Raw genomic sequence first — 22,083 nt, 5'->3', positions numbered from 1 at the left:
GCTCTTATTAAAAAGTTTGATGAAGAAAGTTTGATCAACTACACATTACAACTTCTCTCCACCTCATATTAATTCATAGAGTAAAAAAAAAAGACCCATGGATTGTCTACCTATCTCCAGTTATTCACCTTTTTATAAAACTTAACCTAACACCGTAACAAGTGTGCAGATACAAATGTTCATATGTCATTGTCCATGATCTTGTGTAATTTAACAGAAGATATAAAAATAAACTAAAAAATTCCAGGAAACATGGCACTTATAACTGTTCAGGAAATGTGAAGATAATAAAAGCACAAAAGGAGGGGGCTTCAGTGGCATCATTGCATATTTGATGTTTATGGGAAGTGAAGGAAAGAGCAGGCTAGGAGGATGGTTCACATGGGATTGCTAGGGATGACTCAGGACTTTTTGATTGAGGTAACCATGATGGTCGGCACTGAGGAGAGTGGTGGTCTTGGTTGACATAATCACAGAGATTTTCTAAGAAGAGACTTTGTTGTCCTGTTTGTTTTTCCAGATATGCATTTACTTTTCTGATAAAGGACACATCTTCAAATAATAGTGCCATAAAAGTGCTTTTTATTCCATAGAATTGGAATCTCTGTCATGTTCCTTCCTGTCTTCTGGATTTTTGCCTGCTTTTTGGGTTGCAGGCCCAGGTCCTGTGACCAGAGCATCCGTAACTAGGCCTTCATCTACATAGTGATGCTCCTACTATGACAAACTTGTTCTCTACAGACATAGATTGGCAAGATGTTCTCTAGAGTGGCCTCAAATAGAAGCCCACTGTCTATCTTAACATGACAATGAGCAGCTTCTTCCCATGCACCACCTGCTCTTTGAGCATACTACAAGCCATTGCCATTAATCCCAGAACGTACTGGTTGGTGAATTTCAAACTCACTCATTTTAGTTATACACTATGTGTTGTCTTCCTCTCATGGATTCTCAACTTCTGTATTAGTAGTGACTGGCTCTACCCCACTAAAGCTAAACCAAATGTAACCTGGGCAAGAATTATTTTTCTTATTTACTCATTTATTACCAAATTTACTCTTTTATTTAATATAACACTTGGGATAATATTTTCTTTTATTCTTCCATAAATGTGCTTCATATGGATATATCGCACATTGTGTATAGTTTGACACAGTGTTAATATAGTTTCGATCTATTTGGATGTTTGTACATTTATTTTATCTCAATATTTGTATTCAGGAAGAGTATTTTTCTTCATAATCTAAAGTTTCAACAAATTTTAAATGTATTTTACTGAGGTAAATATACTCAGTTTACATTGCTTTTTTGTATTAAGGCACATTTTTCCTCAATCCTGAAAATAACTTTTGAAATATATGTAATTTTAAATTTACATGTCTTTCCCTCAGAACTTTGAAGACCATAATCAACTGGATTCTTGATCTTATTCACATATTGAGAAATAGGTTTGTTTTCATTGCTTTATAATTAATTTGAATTTTATCTTAGATGGCTTTATGTGATTTTCTCTATTTTGGTATTATGCTTTTAACTATTGTATTTCTTTTAATAGTTATGCCTTTAAGCTATTATAATTAATTATTTTAATAATTACATATTTTTATTCTCTAATTGACATTCACTCCATTTTATTTATTTAAACTGGGACTTAAACTACATGACTTATTCTAGATTTTTATGTATTTCAATTTTTCATATTGTTTATTTGTTTTAACCCTATTCAGACTTCTAAATATTCACTTCATCCTACATTCTAATTCATAATTCCTTTTTTCATTTATGCAATTTTTCTATTTATTCTATCCTTTACATTGAAAATTTTTTTTACATCTAACATTTTTACCGAATTATTTTCATAATCTACTTTATTTTTTCTTACTTTTAAACTTTTCCTCTACTATATTTAATCATTATAACTACTTATGTAATTTCTACACTATATATGCAGTTTGAGGATTTATTAAGATCTAATTGTACAGCCGTGTTTGGATTAGTATTTTGTTTCTGAATAACTTTGGTCTTGATGACTCTTACTTGGTATATTTTAAAAAGAATAGTAGATTTCATTTTATTATAAATGACTGACCTCAAGTGATGGGGTCATTGAAGATTCTTGGTCGAGGTATTTTATTCCAGTGAAAAGATATCTGTAATGTGAACAATGTTCCCTTTGCAGACACCTGAAATGATTAAGTCAATGTATTTATCTAAATTGTCCTGATTAAAACACAGGGTGTACATATGAACCAGTAACTAATATGAGTTTTGGTGTTAATTTCCAAATCAACCAAAGAGGAGAGATACCACCTCCACTAACTACTCTAACCTATTTTTTCTAAACTTTTGAAAATGTAAGGATTCTACCTTTAGATAGCATAGTCAGATCCAAACACTCCTGCATCTATGCTGCTGTGACATTATATTCACCAATCAGACATGTTCAATTCTAACAACCTGTGCTTCCATTATTAGCAATTCCGAAAGGTAGCATCAACTTCTAGTCTAATTTTTATTCTACAGCTGTGCTTCTTTATTCTTTCCTGAAAAATTAATTGTGGAGGTACCTGCCTTTGAAGTTTCTCTGCATATATGGTTATTTGAGTTTGAAAAGATAAGATTATCTAAATTTTTGCCAGAAATTCTGATACCCACATTATATCTTTGAAATCATTGGTTGTCACACTCCTGCTGACATGTGCATTTAGGAGAACTATATAAATGTCAGTGCTTTGCAGTCTCTGAGGGGTTGAAATAAACAATACCGGCCATCTTGGCCACTGAGGCTCGCATGTAGCTTTTCATTCCCAGTCCAGGCATCTAGATTCAGGGGCACCTTGCTGAGGGGCTTTTGGTCGAGGCTTTCTTCAGAAACTTTTGTTCAGATCCCTGTTTCTGGAGAAGAAATGGAGCTTTGATACATTTTATACATTTTATACATAAGAATTTTATACATTCTTATTAATACTCCATGCTTTTTACTTTTGCTCATATCATACATTCTCCTCTACGCACTCCTGCCCCCTTTTGTACAAAATTGCAGGCGTGTTTTTAATGAGGGGGCCACCTCGGCAGTGAGACAGTGCCATGTTTGTGCTGATCCATCTGACCCTTTCCTGGTGCTTTTCCATGAGGAAAAAATGGAACAATGAGGAGTCGGTGCTTCATCTGATTTTGCCTGTTGCTTACCACAATCACAGAAAGGAAGACAAAAAGGCTTAACTATTACTTTGATGTGGGCCACTTGCTTTAGTTTCCAACTCTTGCAGTTTAGCTCTTCCCAGCTCAGCTCAACTCTTGAAATTTCAAGGAAGAAATTGTTTTTATTGGTCTAAATTTTGTGTCATTTATATAGAAAAAAAGGTAATAAAATTGCATCATATATTTAAAAATTGAATGCCTTCTGTTTGGCCATTTTACTGAAGAGAAAATTTGTGTAGCCTACTGGAATTACTCACGGTGAAGCTCCAAGTACTAATAATCAGAAAAATTAAGGAATCAAAATATAACTATTTCTCATAGCATTTCTTTTTTTATAAACTTTCTATTTTATTGTTTGTAATTTAAAAACTTTGTAGAAAATAGTTTAAAATTTTCAAAGTTAATACAAATTTAGTTTTAGAATTTCTGTTTGCATAAGTGTTGTAAGTAGCTAATACTAATTAATTGTAATCATCAACTATTATCTAAGCTGTACATTAAAAAATGTGTTAATATTTGCTACTGCCTAAAATATAATACATATTTACATAATCTAAGTTACTAAAAATAATATAATTTTGCATAGTAACATACACACAGATAAATAATCAACATACACAGGTCTTTTTAAATTTTATTATTATTATACTTTAAGTTTTAGGGTACATGTGCACATTGTGCAGGATATTTACATATGTATACATGTGCCATTTAGCATTAGGTATATCTCCTAAAGCTAACCCTCCCCACTATCCCCACCCCACAGCAGGCCCCAGAGTGTGATGTTCCCCTTCCTGTGTCCATGTGTTCTCGTTTTTCAATTCCCACATATAAGTGAGAATATACGGTGTTTGGTTTTTTGTTCTTGCAATAGTTTACTGAGAATGATGATTTCCAACTTCACCCATGTCCCTACAAAGGACATGAACTCATCACATAGTATTCCATGGTGTATATGTGTCACATTTTCCTAATCCAGTCTATCATTGTTGGACATTTGGGTTGGTTCCAAGTCTTTGCTATTGTAGATAGTGCCACAATAAACATACGTGTGCATGTGTCTTTATAGCAGCATGATTTATAGTCCTTTGGGTATATACCCAGTAACTGGACAGCTGGGTCAAATGGTGTTTCTAGTTCTAGATCCCTGAGGAATCGCCACACTGACTTTCACAATGGTTGAACTAGTTTACAGTCCCACCAACAGTGTAAAAGTGTTCCTATTTCTCCACATCCTCTCCAGCACCTGTTGTTTCCTGACATTTTAATGATCGCCATTCTAACTGGTGTGAGATGGTATCTCATTGTGGTTTTGATTTGCATTTCTCTGATGGCCAGTGATGATGACCATTTTTACATGTTTTTTTGGCTACATAAATGTCTTCTTTTGAGAAGTGTCTGTTCATGTCCTTTGCTCACTTTTTGATGGGGTTGTTTGTTTTTTTCTTGTAAATTTGCTGGAGTTCATTGTAGATTGTTGATATTGGCCCTTTGTCAGATGAGTAGGTTGTGAAAATTTTCTCCCATTTTGTAGGTTGCCTGTTCACTCTGATGGTAGCTTCTTTTGCTGTGCAGAAGCTCTTTAGTTTAATTAGATCCCATTTGTCAATTTTGGCTTTAGTTGCCATTGCTTTTGGTGTTTTAGACATGAAGTCCTTGCCCATGCCTATGTCCTGAATGGTAATGCCTAGGTTTTCTTCTAGGGTTTTTATGGTTTTAGGTCTAAAGTTTAGGTCTTTAATCCATCTTGAATTAATTTTTGTATAAGGTGTAAGGAAGGGATGCAGTTTCAGCTTTCTACATATGGCTAGTAGGTGTTCCCAGCACCATTTATTAAATAGGGAATCCTTTCCCCATTGCTTTTCTCAGGTTTGTCAAAGATCAGATAGTTGTAGATATGTGGCATTATTTCTGAGGGCTCTGTTCTGTTCCATTGATCTATATCTCTGTTTTGGTACCAGTACCATGCTGTTTTGGTTACTGTAGCATTGTAGTATAGTTTGAAGTCAGGTAGCGTGATGCCTCCAGCTTTGCTCTTTTGGCTTAGGATTGACTTGGCGATGCAGGCTCTTTTTTGGTTCCATATGAACTTTAAAGTAGTTTTTTCCAATTCTGTGAAGAAAGTCATTGGTAGCTTGATGGGGATGGCATTGAATGTCTAAATTACTTTGGGCAGTATGGCCATTTTCACGATATTGATTCTTCCTACCCACGAGCATGGAATGTTCTTCCATTTCTTTGTATCCTCTTTTATTTCATTGAACAGTGGTTTGCAGTTCTTTTTGAAGAGGTCCTTCACATCCCTTGTAAGTTGGATTCCTAGGTATTTTATACTCTTTGAAGCAATTGTGAATGGGAGTTCACTCATGATTTGGCTCTCTGTTTGTCTGTTATTGGTGTATGAGAATGCTTGTGATTTTTTACATTGATTTTGTATCCTGAAACCTTGCTGAAATTGCTTATCAGATTAAGGAGATTTTGGGCTGAGACCGTGGTTTTTCCAGATACACAATCATGTCCTCTGCAAACAGGGACAATTTGACTTCCTCTTTTCCTAATTGAATACACTTTTTTTCCTTCTCCTGCCTAATTGCCCTGGCCAGAATTTCCAACACTATGTTGAAAAGGAGTGGTGAGAGAGGGCATCCCTGTCTTGTGCCAGTTTTCAAAGGGAATGCTTCCAGTTTTTGCCCATTCAGTTTGATATTGGCTGTGGGTTTGTCATAGATAGCTCTTATTAATTTGATATAAGTCCCATCAATACCTAACTTATTGAGAATTTTAGCATGAAGCGTTGTTGAATTTTGTCAAAGGTCTTTTCTGCATCAGTTGAAATAATCATGTGGTTTTTTTCTTTGGTTCTGTTTTTATGCTATATTACATTTATTGATTTGCGTATATTGAACCACCCTTGCATCCCAGGAATGAAGCATACTTGATCATGGTGGATAAGCTTTTTGATGTGCTGCTGGATTTGGTTTGCCAGTATTTTATTGAGGATTTTTGCATCAATGTTCATCAAAGATATTAGTCTAAAGTTCTCTTTTTTGGTTGTGTCTCTGTCTGGCTTTGTTATCAGGATGATGTTGGCCTCATAAAATGAATTAGATAGGATTCACTCTTTTTCTATTGATTGGAATAATTTCAGAAGGAAGGGTACCAGTTCCTCCTTGTACCTCTGGTAGAATTCGGCTCTGAATCCATCTGGTCCTGTACTCTTTTTCGTTGGTAAGGAATTGATTATTGCCACAATTTCAAAGCCTGTTATTGGTCTATTCAGAGACACAACTTATTTCTGGTTTAGTCTTGGCAGAGTGTATGTGTCGAGGAATTTATCCATTTTTTCTAGATTTTCTAGTTTATTTGCATAGAGCTGTTTGTATTATTCTCTGTTGGTAGTTTGTATTTCTGTGGGTTCGTTGGTGATATCCCCTTTATCATTTTTTATTGCGTCTATTTGATTCTTCTCTGTTTTCTTCTTTTTTTGTCTTGCTAGTGGTCTATCAATTTTGTTGATCCTTTCAAAAAACCAGCTCCTGGATTCATTAATTTTTTGAAGGGTTTTTTGTGTCTCTATTTCCTTCAGTTCTGCTCTGATTTTAGTTACTTTTTGCCTTCTGCTAGCTTTCGAATGTGTTTGCTCTTGCTTTTCTAGTTCTTTTAATTGTGATGTTAGGATGTCAATTTTGGATCTTTCTTTCTTTTTCTTGTAGGCATTTAGTGCTATAAATTTCCCTATACACACCGCTTTGAATGTGTCCCAGAGATTCTGTTATGTTGTGTATTTATTTTTTTTAAGGCAGAGTCTTGCTCTGTCGCCCAGGCTTGTGTACAGTGGCTCGATCTCAGTTCACTGCAACCTCCACCTCCCTGGTTCAAGTGATTCTCCTGCCTCAGCCTCCGGATTAGCTGGAATTACAGGCGCCTGCTACCACACCCAGCTAATTTTTGTATTTTTAGCAGAGATGAGGTTTCACCATGTTGGCCAGGCTTGTCTCAAACTCCTGACCTCAAGTGATCCACCCGCCTCAGCCTCCCAAAATGCTGGGATTACAGTTGTGAGCCACCATGCCCTGCCTCTTTCTTGTATTTGATGATGAAAATCTGTTATTGACAGGCACCTGGCCTGTTTCTTGTATTTTATAATGAAAATCTGTTATTGACAGTAAGAGGATACGGGCTCAGGTTAACAACAGGGTGTTAGAAAAGTAGCAGTAAAATTTGGTTCTCAAAACATTTGATGTCTTATTCCTTTATTTGAACATGAGTTTTGCTAATAAAAGGCCAGCCATTTTAAAACTTTGATTTTATTGTCATGTTTTCATTTTGAAATTCATCTTGTTGTTTTTACGAATTGGCAGCCGTATGAGGGAAATTTCAGTTTTGCATATTTTCAAATTATTTTCATTTTTACATCAGAGATTTTGAACAGATGCTATACGAAAGTATTCATTTATTTATTCAACAAAATTTTGTGCTGGTTATGTTGGAAGCACTTAGTGAACTTCATGCTGTACGTGCCTCAGATACTTTTGTGAATGTAATGGCAACATCAAAAACTTTGCCCTTATACACCTTATAAACCTTTCATTTCAAGGCATGTTGATGAGTGGGCATCTGCTATAACATACTTTCATGGTCATTTAATTAACCATTATTTGGGTATACCTTTTATTAAAACTGATTTTTAAAAAGTCTAAAATACTTAACACATCTTCATCTTGCCCTTTTCCTTAACATATGTAGATCAAGGGAGTCACTGAGAATCAGTTTTAGGGATAGTTATAAAAATCTTAATTTGCAACTGTAACTTTGTCCTCAATGTAATAACTGGAAAAATAATTTACGTTTCAAAGGCTTTAATCTTTGTATTTCTTTGAAAAGGAAACTTCACCGAGGTTCTTTAAAAATTCTTGCTATGTCCTAGAGTAGAGACTGATAAGACTCATGGATATGGTCCCCTAATGGAACTGTACCACCTCAGTTCTCTGAGTGTCGCCCTCCTGTGGTGAAAATTAAAGCTTATTTTCATTTCATGTCTAGGATGTAGTATGTCCTTGTTGGGAAAAAATGATGTTTCTTGAGAAATAAGTGCCTTCAGTATCACTGTGTGTCACTTAATAAATATGACTAATATCTACTTTCACCAGTTGCTGCAATTTGATCCTTAAACAGCCATCTTTAAATTATACTTTTTCTTTGGTTAAAGTAATTATAATAGACATTAATTATTTTTACATACTTTTCTTATGTGGACAGCCATTCTTAGAACTGAAACATTCATATGTTTATATTACAAGTACAATTATTATTTATTATTATTAATGTCAGTAGCCAAATGTAATCAACTCTCTTCTTTTTACTTCCTTTTTTGAATCAAAATGTTACACTTATACAAGCAAGAGCAACAGCTCTACATCTGTATCACTGGAGTGCCTAGAAGATACAACAGGACAATTTACAAAATCAAATTTCCAGGAAGTCTTTGCACACACCTCTAGTACAAAAGATGCTTCAGAGACTAGAGGGTCAGAGGGCAAAGAGAGGAAAATTCAACTCCCAGTTCAGGTCAAAAGGGAAGAAAGCCTGGTGTTGAAAGAAATCCAAGAATGATTGTGTCTGCAACTCACTCCTTTCTGTAAAGTTTTCATGGCATTTTACTTAAAATATTTACTCTTATGATGGTCAATAATATGAATAGTTATGCTTTGTAACAGATTTATTCTTTACTTATAATTAATGGATCGTTCTAAGTTATTATATGTTTAGTTGCTATAGTAAGATGATATGAAAGATTTGTTGCCTGTTAAATGTTTCTGGGATCTTTACTTTATTTCTATATTATGATCTGTGCTTCCAAAGTTGAGCTGTAATTTTATTGTTTATTCAAATGTAGAATAAAGCTTAAGTTTTGGGAGACAAATAAAAGCTAGAGTTTTCTTTTCAGCTCTATAGAACAGTCATTTATTTCTATAAATGTTCTTTATGTAGCTTTCCTAGTTACACATTTAAAAAGATAAATATGGGGATCTACACAGGTCTCAGTAAATAATAATTCTTGATTAATAATGCATTTATTATAAAGTTTGAAGTTTTAAGTAGAATTTTTCTCAGCCTACATATCTTTTATAGTCAGGCTGCTACAATTATGTAATACCCAGTTAAATTTCAATTTCAGATAACAGAGAATAATATTTTAGTATAAGCATGTCCCAAATATTGCATGGGATATACTTACACTGAAAAAAGTATTTGTTTATCTGAAATTTAAAATTAACTGGGCATGATATATTTTCTGTGGCAACCTGTTTTATAGAGAACAGAGTAAGTCAGCTAAATTTTATAATACTTAACCCTAACCTGGTGTTCTAAGTCTTTCTTTTTGTAATTATTATTATTATTTGGAGTCAGGGTCATGCTCCATCACCCAGGCTGGAGTGCAGTGGCACAATCACAGTGCCCTGTAGCCTTGAGCCTCTGTTCTCCAGTGATTCTGGCACCTCTGCCTTTGCCTCCGAAGTAGCTAGTACCACAGGTACGTGGGCCCAGCTAATTTTTTTTTTCTCATAGAGACAGTGTCTCAGGCTGGTCTGGAACTTCTGGGCTCAAGGAATCCTCCCACCTCTGCCTTCACTTCCCAAATAGCGGAGACCACAGACACATGCCACCACCATACCCAGCTTAGTTTTTATCAGGTTGGTGCAAGAGTAATTGTGGGTTTTGCCATTGAAAGTAATGGCAAAACCCGCAATTACTTTTTGCACCACCCTAATAATTTTTTGTGGAGACAGTGTCTTGCCCTGTTGTCTAGGCTGGTTTCCAACTCCTGGGCTCCAGTGACCCTTCTGCCTTGGCCTCTAAAATTCTGGAATTACAGATGGGAGCCACTGCACCAAGCTACTTTGTATAATTGTTAACATAAACATAAATATTTTGAGAAAGAGAAATGTCAAATCATTGGAGGAAAATATATTGTAAAGTATACAATAGAAAAAATCAAAATACAACAAATACAACAAAAAATTATCAAAATTTTCAGAGGAACAAAACAAATCTAGTTTTACAATCTTCAGAATTCAATCCCATTATATCAAACATATAAAGAAACATATTCAAAGAAAAAGGCAATCAATAGCGACTGACCTCGAGATGATCCAGATGTTGGAATTAGTGTGGATTTTCAAAGTAGCTATTGTAATTCTTATTAAAATCAAAACCCCAAAAACCCTTAAAATAAATGGATAGGAAATCACAGCAGGGTAGAAGAAACTACAATAATAACAAAGGCTCAAGTGGAATTTCTAGAAGAGAGAAAGTTTTCAAAATTAAAAAATAATAATCAGTTGTGTTGAGGAGCAGCTTGGAGGTGGTAAAGGGTCAATGAACCTTAAAATACAATTGAAATGATTCAATCTGAAAAATGTGAGCAGTCATAGGTTGGGGTGAGGGAGCTTTTCCTTTGGTTAGTGTTTTTAGGTAATCTTGGTTTTGATAAGATTACTAGACTGATCCGTCAGGGGCTTGCTAAGCCAGAGTTTATCTTGGTTTCAGTAGTGCTTTAAACAAAACTCATATCCTTATGTACAAGATGGAAGAAGAGTGGACCAGATGACAATATTTAGATGCAGTCATTCTTAACTTCCGTTGCTCTCCCAGTGGTCTAGCTGGGGTTTGTAAAAAGTGGAATGGGAGGAATAGGGAAGGAGCCCCCACCTACCCTCTCCCATGGTCCACTTGTCTTCCTTCACTAGTGGATAAAGTCCACGGGAACAGGCAAGTTATTTTAAATCTGTATCTTCTGTTGTCAAGATCTGTAATCAGTTCTGCTCGCTGGACTGGGGACAGGAACCAAGGGAACATGAGGGTGAACGAGTTAACATGGACTCTAGGAACACACTGTGCCTACATGCAGAATGTTTGTGACAGGAAAGCCAGTCAGCAGGCCGATGGTCTCAGATACCAAGCTAGTGTTGGGAAGCAAGATTCAGTCTCTTGAAGGCGGTGTTCCTCATTGTGTGGTTTGTATCACTTGCTTCAGAATGACCTGGAGTACTTGTTAAAATGCAAACTTTGAGCCCAATCCTAGACCTCCTAAGCCTGCAACTCTACGGATGGGTCTCAGTAGTTGATATTGGAAACGTGCAGGTCCCTAGGAGATGCTTATGCATATATATTTGAACTGTTGTGTTTAAGGGTTAGGGAGCTGACAGAAGCAAGGAATAGACCAAGCCCTTGGGTGGGAAGGCTCCATAACCTTGGCACTGTTAGCATTCTTGGCGGAACAGGATTATGCCACATGCTTTGCAGCATCCCTAGCCTCTACCCTCTAACACCGTATTCCAGTTGTGAAAACCAAAAATGTCCCCTGGGAGGCAAAATAGTCACCAGTTGGGAACCGGAACCTCTGCTTTGTGGGATCAGAGTGGTTACTTTGTTCCCAATCCAAGGATCAGAACACACGATGAGAGAAAGTCCAGCTATTGGAACTGGAGTGCCAAGTTGAAGCTAGACCTACAACAAAAGCTCCAAAAGCTCCTTTATAGGGCTGATCCCATGCCTCAGCTACCTAGCTTGTACAGATGCCATGTAACTCTAGATTTGGTGACAGAAGGAATTTAAAGGCTAGAACTAGATAGGGTCTTTCAGGTTAGGCCAGCACACAACGTGGACTTTTGACATCATCCAGATGCTTGAACCAACCTCAGTCCTGAGGCAGAATTTCCCGTGGCATCTGATACACAGCCTGGATTTGGAGCTCTCACTGGGATTAGATGCCACGGGAATATTGTGTTTAGGAACTCTGAAAGAGACAGGCTTCAACAAAGCAGACCTAAGCAACACGTAGCATCTGAACTTCTTTATTAGCTTCCATTTCAGCCCACGAGGACAAAAGCATCACATACATATCCACTGTGGCAAACCTGTCGTCAGTAGGGATTTTCCCCAGTACTACTCTCGCCTCTGTCCTGAGCCCACTTGCTTCTTTGTAATGTTTCCACTTTCTGTCCCACTCCCTAATAGATGATTTTTCCTCTCTGCCCAGCCCCCTAGTTCTGATATTTGGATTGTCTGTGATCTGAGTAGTACTTAGGAGGTAGAATCAAAGCCTTGTTGATTGGATTGGGAGTTTCTCACTTCCTATTAAAGGCACTGATTAAGCATCTATTGTATAAAGTAAAGTAAGATTATGATCCAGTAAGAAAGATTCCACAAGTAGCGCAGGAAGAATTGGTTTCTAGTACACTTCATGCTTCAGGACAGGAAATCCAGAAAAAAATTCTGTGGTACGTTAAATGTGTACTGTAAGTTTCATTTCCATATGAGAAACTGTAGTTAGCTAAAAAGTACATCCATGAAGAATCCTGATTAAACTTGCTTAATCCTGGATAAACTAGCAGCTAGCTAAACAACAATTTCACAACAACTCAAGAACTCTGTAAAAGCATTTCCTATGAATATTTTATTCAGAAAAAAATACAAAAAGATAAGGCAGAAACAAAAGTCCCAGTCATTTGCAGTATCTGTCCGTTTCAATTTGGCTCTCCTGTTAAAACAAAGAAAAATAGTAAAATTAATCTATGTAAAACATGCCATATATATTCAACTGCTACTAAATATAAAAAGCTTTAAAAATGTGTGCTCAATTTTGGTTACTGTGTTACCACAACACTTATATTAAAATATGTATACTTTTAAATTTGGTTTCTATAAAAAATGGATTCTAATCTTATAAAAGTTATTTCCTAATATTCAATAAATGTTGTCTAAGGGCTTTTTCAATCCAAATAGCAATTTTAATTATTCCAGAATTTAATGGTGCTCTAAATTTCCATTTAACAGGGTGAGAATGCTGTATTATTACAAGTGATAAAAGTTACAGGACATAGAGGTTATTCCGTTTTAGAGTCCACATCCTGATTATATTTTATAACCTCTTCTTGATTTCTTACAACTACATACATATTCATTTGCTCAGCTGGAAAAAAATTCTTAACATTATTTACCGACTTTAGGTATGAACTCTACCAGCTAGTTAACAGGAAATATGTAATTAAACATTGCCTTTATCAAGTAATGTAAAAAAAGGGTAAGAGTAACTTTGGAACATATGACTTGAATGAGCGGCTGGTGATTATCCAAATCTGGCACTTAATTGATTTATACTTGTACACTCACAGCTAAACATCTCTGTTTTTCTACGTTGCAACTCTAGGACATTACTTGTCTACATAGGAAGAGTAATAAATATTAATAATGTGCTATGATAAACATCCTGTACTCTTCCAAATCTTACAAAAAAACTGCTTCAATTTCACTTGTTTAGCTTATATACTTAGTTTTTTAATTGATCTATGCTTATTTTAAGGAACCTGAACTACTGTAACAGAATCCACATAATTTTTATATTAGTTAAACTGCTTCTCTCTAACTCTGGTTGTAATAGTTATAAAAAGATAATGATAAATTTATGAAGTAGATACAGTCAAACCTGAATTTCTTAAAGTATATACTTAGAATCGGTTATAATTTTTAGATATTCTTTCTTGACAGTCTTTTCCCAAACTCATGATATCCTCTCTAGGTAATATTGCCACACTCATAAATTAGAAATAAAGACAAAAATGTGAAAACTACAGTAATTTAAGAGAATATAGGTTTTCTACATGCCATTTCTATTGGCTACTGAAAATAGTGGAAATAAGTAAATAAATAGCTACTTGTCCAGAAGCATCTCATGCAAAAATCCATCTTTCTGAGCCTTTTTAAGAATTTTACTGTCTTCTTTAATTATTTTAACTTTGTGGTCTTGGAAGCTCTGAAATTTCTTTCTCCAAAGAAAATGTCTTCATTGAAAAATACCTCAAACTCTGATTATACATATTTACTATTAAATTTATAAATACTGTTAATTTCTTTTTCACTTATTAAAAAGTCTAATTATAGGCCAGGCACAGTGGGTCACACCTGCAATCCCAGCACTTTGGGAGGCCAAGGCAGGCAGATCACTCGAGGTCAGGAGTTCGAGAACAGCCTGGCCAACATGGTGAAACCCCGTCTCCACTAAAAATACAAAAATTAGCAGAGCATAGTGGCGTGCGCCTGTAGTCCCAGCTACTCGGGAGGCTGAGAAAGGAGAATCACATGAACGTGGGAGGCGGAGGTTGCAATGAGCTGAGATCGTGGCACTGCACTCCAGTCTGGGGGACAGAGAGAGACTCCTTATTGAGGAAGAAAAAAAAGTCTAACTGTATTTTTTTTAATAAGCTGGAGATTCTGAACAACAAAGACGACCTTCATGACCTCTCAAGAGCAGGGCCACTCATTGACTGGGTACCACAAGGCCCCACTTCTATTAGGGCATGCTGGCTGGAGTCCCCTGTGTCCTGGCCATAGCACAGACTTTGACTGGCATCATGCCCATTCTATGAATGAATAGAGAGATTGACTAACCCGAGTGACTAGCTTTGGGAGCTGGTAGGATGATTAGGAAAACTGAACCCTCCAGAAAAAAAAGCATTTAGCTCAGTGCTCTGTCCTAGAGGCTACATTGTGTTGCCTCTTCTTGTCCATCAGTTTTCATTTTTTCAGACAGGGTCTTGCTCTGTCACCCAGGCTGGAATGCAGTGGTGATCAGAGCTTACTGCAGCCTTGAACCCCTGGGCTCAAACAATCCTCCTGTCTCAGCCTCCCAAGTGGCTGGGCCTAGAGGCATGCACCACCATCCCCAGCTAATTAGGTAATTTATTTTGAAAGCACTTTGAGAAGCACTTCACTGTCAAATGTGTAGGTCTAAAAGGAAAAGCATACATACACATAATTGATTTCACATTGTTTTACATTTCCTTTGTCTTCTTCTGGAATGTCATCTTTTTTCTTGGTTTCTCTTTCAGCGCAGGATCTAATCTAGATATTGGAAAAGAGAATCCAATGGGTTATATGTTTATCTTCCACCTTCCCCACTTTACATATCACATAAGAACATCCGAGATGATTTCTTATGCAGAAGAAAAAATTAACTGAGCAACAATATTCAGAAAAAGACCGGTTCTGGCTATGTGTTTTTACTTCATATATATAATCTATATGAGTAAGTGCTATCACATGCTTCCTCCTCAGCCCTTGTGTCAGAAACACTACAGACAAAATTATTTCAGAAACATTTTATACATCAGATCCTGCTAGGCAATAAAGCAATCATTAATTTAATTTTGTCCTCCAAGTGAATACACTAGGATCAAATTATCCCTAGTAGACAAGTGTCATTTGATCAGATTGAAAGCTCAATAGCTATTTTACATTGCACAGGCTATTACCAAACTATTAAAACTTTTAACATTACACAACTTGTTTTTAATTAATTGGAACCCACCTCTTTTAGTAGCTTCTTATGTCCTCCTAAGTTGGATAGATGTTTACTATCACATGTCATAAGTTAATTAATCTGCATTCAACAATTAGGATCACCCACAGAACAGGCAATGGGCAATGGTAAGGATTCATGTCTCTTAAGGGATCTCTGTGGCCAGAGTCCAGTTTCAGAGCTGCTTAGAAAGTGATGACAAATAACATGTTTGTGCCAATGACATCTTTGTGACAGTTTTGATTTGAGGGGTCCCAGACCTCAAAACATTCCCTGCTAGGGCCTGTAACACAATGCTACCTTTAGTAAGAGGGATCCGTGTTCTGGTAGATAAGGCAAGGTCCTAAAGGTGAAGGGCTGACAGAGATTAATTAGGACAGCCTGCAATTAAATGGTATGAAAAGAGTCCTAAATAATCACTGTTCAGAGCTTCCAAGTACTTGAGTAACCAAAGAGACCCAGAAAACTTTGTATTTCATCTGAAAATTGCTTTAAATAGTGAAAAATGCAATCTTTGTGTATCTTTGTGTCTTTGTATAAGTGCAAAGCACTGCACATATATTTGCAATTGTTGCCTTCAATAACACTTTTGTGATGATATCCAGATGAAAAAAATTTAAACATGATACAATAAAATATAAATAAATTAAATTAAATGCAAGTCACAAACCCATCTGCATTTCCTCAATGACCTGTTTCCTGAGAAGCAATGTGCTATGAAATACTGAGAGTGGCCTCTGGAGTCAGCTGAGCCTGGGTACACATCCTGTCTTACCACACCTTGAAATCACTGTGATTTCCATGAACTGACTGACAAAAACCACGAGGATGTAAGGAGGGTCAGAGGCTCTCTTCCTGTCTGTAAGGCTGAGGTCACATCCACCTGACAGGAGCATTATGGAAATTCAAGACTACAACGCATGTGCCGGATGCATGCAGTGAAAAAATATAGCATTTCACTTCTCTAACTGCAAGAAAATATCTACATTTTTGATTGAAATTGTTTGAGCTTCAGATTTGAAATTATCTGAAATCAAGACTATTCTAAAAAGAAAATCAAACATATGACCGGAAATCTAACATGAAGCACGTACAGAGAATTGAGAGATGCTTTTAAATTACACTGGCAGTAAAGAAAAATGTAACATAAATTTTTATGCTCTAATTATAAGAATGAAGGGCATTTTAGAAAAGGCATTTGCCCCCTCTCTTAGAGCCTTCCATTCTGGCACCCACAATGCCAACAAATCTGGGTCAGACTGGATGTAACTTGTGATTCCCAACAGAGACAAACAAAGCAAGGTTCACGATGCTCAGTACTGCGTTGGAATGCCAAGACACAGAAAAACCATGTGTCAAGAAGGTGGGAGTTATTCTTTAGACACATCCTGGTATATGTTTATCATTAAAGAGCACTGCCTTTGCTCAGCACTGGGATGGAATGCCAAGACACAGAAAAACCATGTGTCAAGAAGGGGGGAGTTATTCTTTAGACACATCCTGGTATATGTTTATCATTAAAGATCAGTGGCTTTTGTGAGTCTAAGAAATTAAGCCTTAAATGTTTTCATCAAATTCCAGTTAACTACCTGATTTATCTAGGTTATATTAACAGTATTATTTAGAATTTCACCTTGATATGAAGATGTCTGTTTAACTTTTACAATGATGTAAAACAAACAGTAGGATTAGGGAGGGCACAGGCCACTGGTGCAATGGATAACGTGTCTAACTACGGATGAGGGAATATAGCCTGGAATAAGGAACTTTTATTTCCAGCTTAGTGAGGCACACACATTTTAAAAATAAAATAAAAATCATGTTTCATGTGATTCGTGTTTCTCCTAATGCAAAGAAGACAGGTACTATTAATAAAAATATTTTTAAAATGTAAGGGCTAAGGCCCCAGAAGTTCTGCTATGATTTTTTGTTTCATAGAGTGATTATCATCACAGAAGCTCAAGCATTACATAAATACAAACGCGTATACCCCAACCTGGTAATTCTGCTTCTGGAAATTTATCTTCAGGTCCACCTGCACATCTACAAATTGATGCATATTCAATGTTATGAGCTGCAGCACTGTTTATAAGAGCAAAAGACTGGAAACAGGCTAAATTTCCATCTATAAAAGACTACATAAATTAAGGTACATCCCTAAAATGGAATATTATGTGGCTGTTAAAAAAGAGAGAGAAAAAGAAAAGCAAGAAAAAGAGAAAATTTTGTACATTCAAACTAATAATAGAAAACTCTCCAAGATACAATTTTAAGGAAAAAAATTCAGAAGTTGAGAAGACTATAGAGGAGGCAGCCTTTAGTGTAAAAAAGTTGAAAATTATAAATGTATTCATATGTTTATAAAGAAATTTTAGGAGGCTATAAAAAAACAAAACAAAGGGAAAGAGGAACAGGAGCTAGGACACAGGTGAGTAAGATGCATGGCAGGCATATGTCTTCATCTTCATATGCTTTTATTTAAAAATGTTGGATCACGTGTACATGTTATCTATTTTAAAAATTAGATTTTAAAATACAAGCAAGAAAACAAGAAAATGAAAACTTAAAAAGAGCATGTGGAACTACCAGAAAAAAATACTAATCCATGGAGATAATGGCAAGGCAGCTCCTAGATGAACTGATTTCTCTACCACATTGTATAAACAAGCCATCAACTATGTGACTTATAATTAAAAATGAGTCTATTTGAAACAGCACATTAAAAAAAGCTATTAACTAAATCTTTAAAGTGACAGTAAATGATGATTTAACATTTTAAAGAGATACAGTCACATCACATGTGTGAATGCAGTCATCCGTATAAAATGTCATCATTACCTTGATCATTTCTTCTTCTCCTGCTGTTTTACTTTTTGCTTCTATGTCTCCTGCTTCATTGCATCTAATAAAGCAGCTATTTGAGGCCAATAAAGCCATTTTCCCCTAAGTGAAACAAAATAACAAAATAGCCATGAGGATACTTCTTCTAGAAGAAACATTAAGTGTTTAGACTGAATTAATTTTTCCTCCCTGATTTAAAAATCACAGAAAAGGACTTAAGAGAAGAACATAAAAAACATAATACAAGAACATATAGAAAAGGAAACCAAAATCACCTTTCATTTTACTATTCAAAGATTACCACAATAAACATTTGTAGTGTATCTTCCTAGTAGGACTAAATTCTAATTAGATGAGGTAGGATTGCTTCCTTTCTAAAAGATCTACTGAAGATAAAACTGTTTAGTTCTGTTTGAAAAATTAACTTTAAAGACAAGAACATAATTATGAATGCATACTCTATTAAAATATTAGCATTTTAAGTAAAATTTATTTTCTTCCGAATTAGAAAACATGAAAAGTTATATACAATGCCTTTGGTGTTTTGAATTTAAGAATCAATGACTGAGGGACTTTTGTGTGTGAAAATAAATATTCATATACTGTTTTAGTTGTTTAATGTTTGATGTATTCACTGCTTTCTATTAAACAAAATTTTAAAAACTGATTTTCTTGTGTATCTAAATCTGGGTTATAAATATGGTTAGCTTAACTCCCATAACAAATAAAATGTTTATTTATAACTTGTATTTGATTGATTCTTTTGGAAAACTTGGAATACCATAATATTTAGACAAAATATTTATAAATATAATGATTACAAAATATGTTAACCTTATATCACATCCAGTTAAAAACGTGCTGATAACATGGATTTAATATCTTAGTCAAGTCACAAGGGCTGGGTGGTCTCTCATCTGGATGGCTCCTGGTGAGCCCTGGAACATGGCAGTTCACATCGCATGGTGTGGTCCAGGTGATTTAAACCTCTGCCACAGATTATTCAGCTGAGTCCTTTTTGCAATAGAGTTTAAAGACCCTCTTTCATTTAAATTTAAATTTTTGAAACTTAGTGTCATTCCTAAAAATAAAATGAAATGAACTTTCCTAAAGTGTTGTATTATTAGTACTATCTAAGTCATCATCCTGGCCTTATGAAATATTGGCATTTTCTACTGGTGTAACTTTTATTAGAAGTATCTCATCATAACTAGTAGGATCATCTCAAAGGGGTTGCAACACATTACAGGTAATGAAATCAATGTAGTGTTTCCTGAACGGTATTGGGTGGGTGGGGGGGAAAAGGAATACACACAGACACACAGAGGAAGGGGTAAAAGAGAATAAGAAATATCAAGGTGCATAACACATGGATAAGTAAGTATTGTTAAGTACAACTCTTGCTTCAGTTATACATATGTGTGTGCTGGGCTGTAATGTAAAAATGCATTTCTCAATGGATTAGGTAAAAACAGTTTTCAAGTCACTGACTTAAGATTTTATCCTAGGGGATGAGGAACTTAGTCTAAGTGATTACCTCTTTCTGGTAGGATGTTTGTTTAATCTGTCATCTTAGAAAACACTGCTGACTTCCTATTTTCAGTTCGTTATTGTATACTACCAAAGCTGCTACTCAAAGGCTGAGCTTATCTTCTATTTGCTTGTTCTGCGTGGTGCCCACTGGTCCTTACTGTTTCTGATATAGTGATCTACTTTTTAAAGACTGTTTAGCACTCACATATTTTTGTTCAATCTTTACTTCTCAAACAAACAGAAAAGGGAAATTATGTATTCTGTATCAACAAAGATTTAACAAAACATCCATATAATACAACTGTCTACTTATTAAAATGAAGAATTAGTATATTATCTTTTTTCTTCTTATATTAAAACTATCTTTTTGTAAACTATTTTAAGCTTATGAACTGAAAGTCTTTTAGAGATAATTTACTTCAATGAACTATTATTATTTATATTTTATACACAAATTGTCACAACTTTGTCTTAGCTAGCTCCACAGTTCGCTTACTGTCTGTAATGTTTCTGAAAGCATCCATGATTTCTGCTACAAAGAAGATACTTAGGAACTATTCTGTTTTCCTACTCTGAGACCTAAAATTGACTGGTTCTTCAATGGAAATGAGATCCATATCTAGGCACTAAGGGTATACAGAAATAATTGTGGGCAAAAGTACTAATGCTATTTTTGTTGCACTATATTATGAGATCTCTTTAAGGCTCTATGTTCTTACTGATTTATTCCAGTTTAATGTATTATACTATTGCATCCTACTTTTTCTTTTTAAATATATTATGATTGACTGTTACAGACTTTCTGTTAAACTGACAGGAAGATTTTATAAACAATAACAGCACTTACATTTTGAAAGACTGGTTCCCATTGTTCTCTTGGTCCAATTGCATCTGAACGCTCAACAACAAGTCCATCTGAATTTATAACAAGATATTTTCCATAGCCAGATTTCAGGGCAGTTCTATACATTAAAAAGATAGATAAAAGTTAAAAACTGAGAGAAAATTAATTATAGAACAACAAAACAGGACATGTGTATGTGTGTGGGTGTGTACATATCTAAAGTTTCAGACTGGACATATTCCAAGTATTCAAAAGATGCATGTGGCTGAGTGGTGACTCACTCCTGTAATCTCTGTGCTTTGGGAAGCCAATGGGAGAACTGCTTGAGGCAAGAAATTCAAGATCAGCCTGGACAACAGAGTGAGACTCCATCTCTACAAAAAATTTAAAAAGTTAGCTGGGCATGGTGGTGTGCGCAGTTTTAAATTTAGTTTTATATTTTGCTTTTTTAATATAAACATTGTACCTTATATATTATGTAACAAATATTTTCAAAATTCATCATTCTTCAATTATACCTCTTTGGTTATAAAGTTCAATAATACATTACTAAAACTTACTTTTTCGCTTATCATAAATAGTTCTATTTACATCTATTCTGTATATAAAACTGATTTATCCTTAGAAAAAATTCCCAGAAATAATTGGATCGAAGGGTATAAACTATAAAGTTCTTATGTCATCAAACTGTTTTCCAGAAAATGCTGCTTCCATTTACATTCTTACCTCAAATTAACAGAGTATGTTTTGTCTCATGGATTTTTTTTTAAACATTATGACTCTAAAAAAATACTTGAAAACCTGATATGGAAAAAAAACAGTATCCTATTAATTTGCATTTTAGTAGTTAACTAGAATAACAATTGTTTTCTTTTCCTTTCCTTTTTAGTTTTTAGATTATCTGGTAATGTCCCTTGTCCATTTTTCTATTCAGATCTGATTGTTCGCAATTTTTCTACTGGGGTCCTCAGTGCTATGAAATCTATACAATATACATATGAAGAGTAAAAACTCACTGCCTATAAAGGTTGTTGCAAATATTTTCCTCATTTGTCAGTTAATTTTCTTTATAATCATTTTTTGTTTATAATTGTAAAGCAGTTTAAAACTATTGAATTTTTTCTTCCTCTGCTTTTATTCTTTGTCTTTCAACCTACTTATCAGACTTTCAAAGAAACTATAGAAATAATCATCTTAATGTGATTTTTTAAAATTATGATTTCTTTCACCTTACCAAGAATCTCCTCGGATGCCAGAATTGACTTTTACTCCTTTATACGTTAATGATTATATAATGGAAATC

At 35.1% G+C, this 22,083-nt stretch overlaps 1 protein-coding gene across 2 annotated transcripts in view; it reads right to left on the bottom strand.

The window, feature by feature from the left end:
• The window catches only part of LOC129053719 (protein FRG1-like), a 444,214-nt gene extending 423,293 nt beyond the window's left edge, over positions 1–20,921 (bottom strand). Inside the window, exons 1-4 of one of the 2 annotated variants that reach the window (XM_063722935.1) lie at positions 20,784–20,921; positions 18,401–18,505; positions 17,559–17,597; positions 15,014–15,105 (exon numbers count right to left, since the gene is read on the bottom strand). In XM_063722935.1, the coding sequence (XP_063579005.1) occupies positions 15,014–15,105; positions 17,559–17,597; positions 18,401–18,505; positions 20,784–20,906 (359 nt within the window). In that variant the 5' untranslated portion in view covers positions 20,907–20,921. Of the gene's footprint in view, positions 1–13,605; positions 14,031–15,013; positions 15,106–17,558; positions 17,598–18,400; positions 18,506–20,783 lie in introns of those variants that run through there. The other variant, XM_063722934.1, reaches the window with a different exon arrangement.
• Positions 20,922–22,083: the final 1,162 nt, after the last annotated feature.

This window comes from Pongo abelii, chromosome 23, assembly GCF_028885655.2.
Source record: "Pongo abelii isolate AG06213 chromosome 23, NHGRI_mPonAbe1-v2.0_pri, whole genome shotgun sequence".
Classification (NCBI taxonomy): domain Eukaryota; kingdom Metazoa; phylum Chordata; class Mammalia; order Primates; family Hominidae; genus Pongo; species Pongo abelii.
The sequence above is the reverse complement of the archived record's forward strand: the minus strand, read 5'-3'. Positions and strand labels throughout refer to the sequence as shown.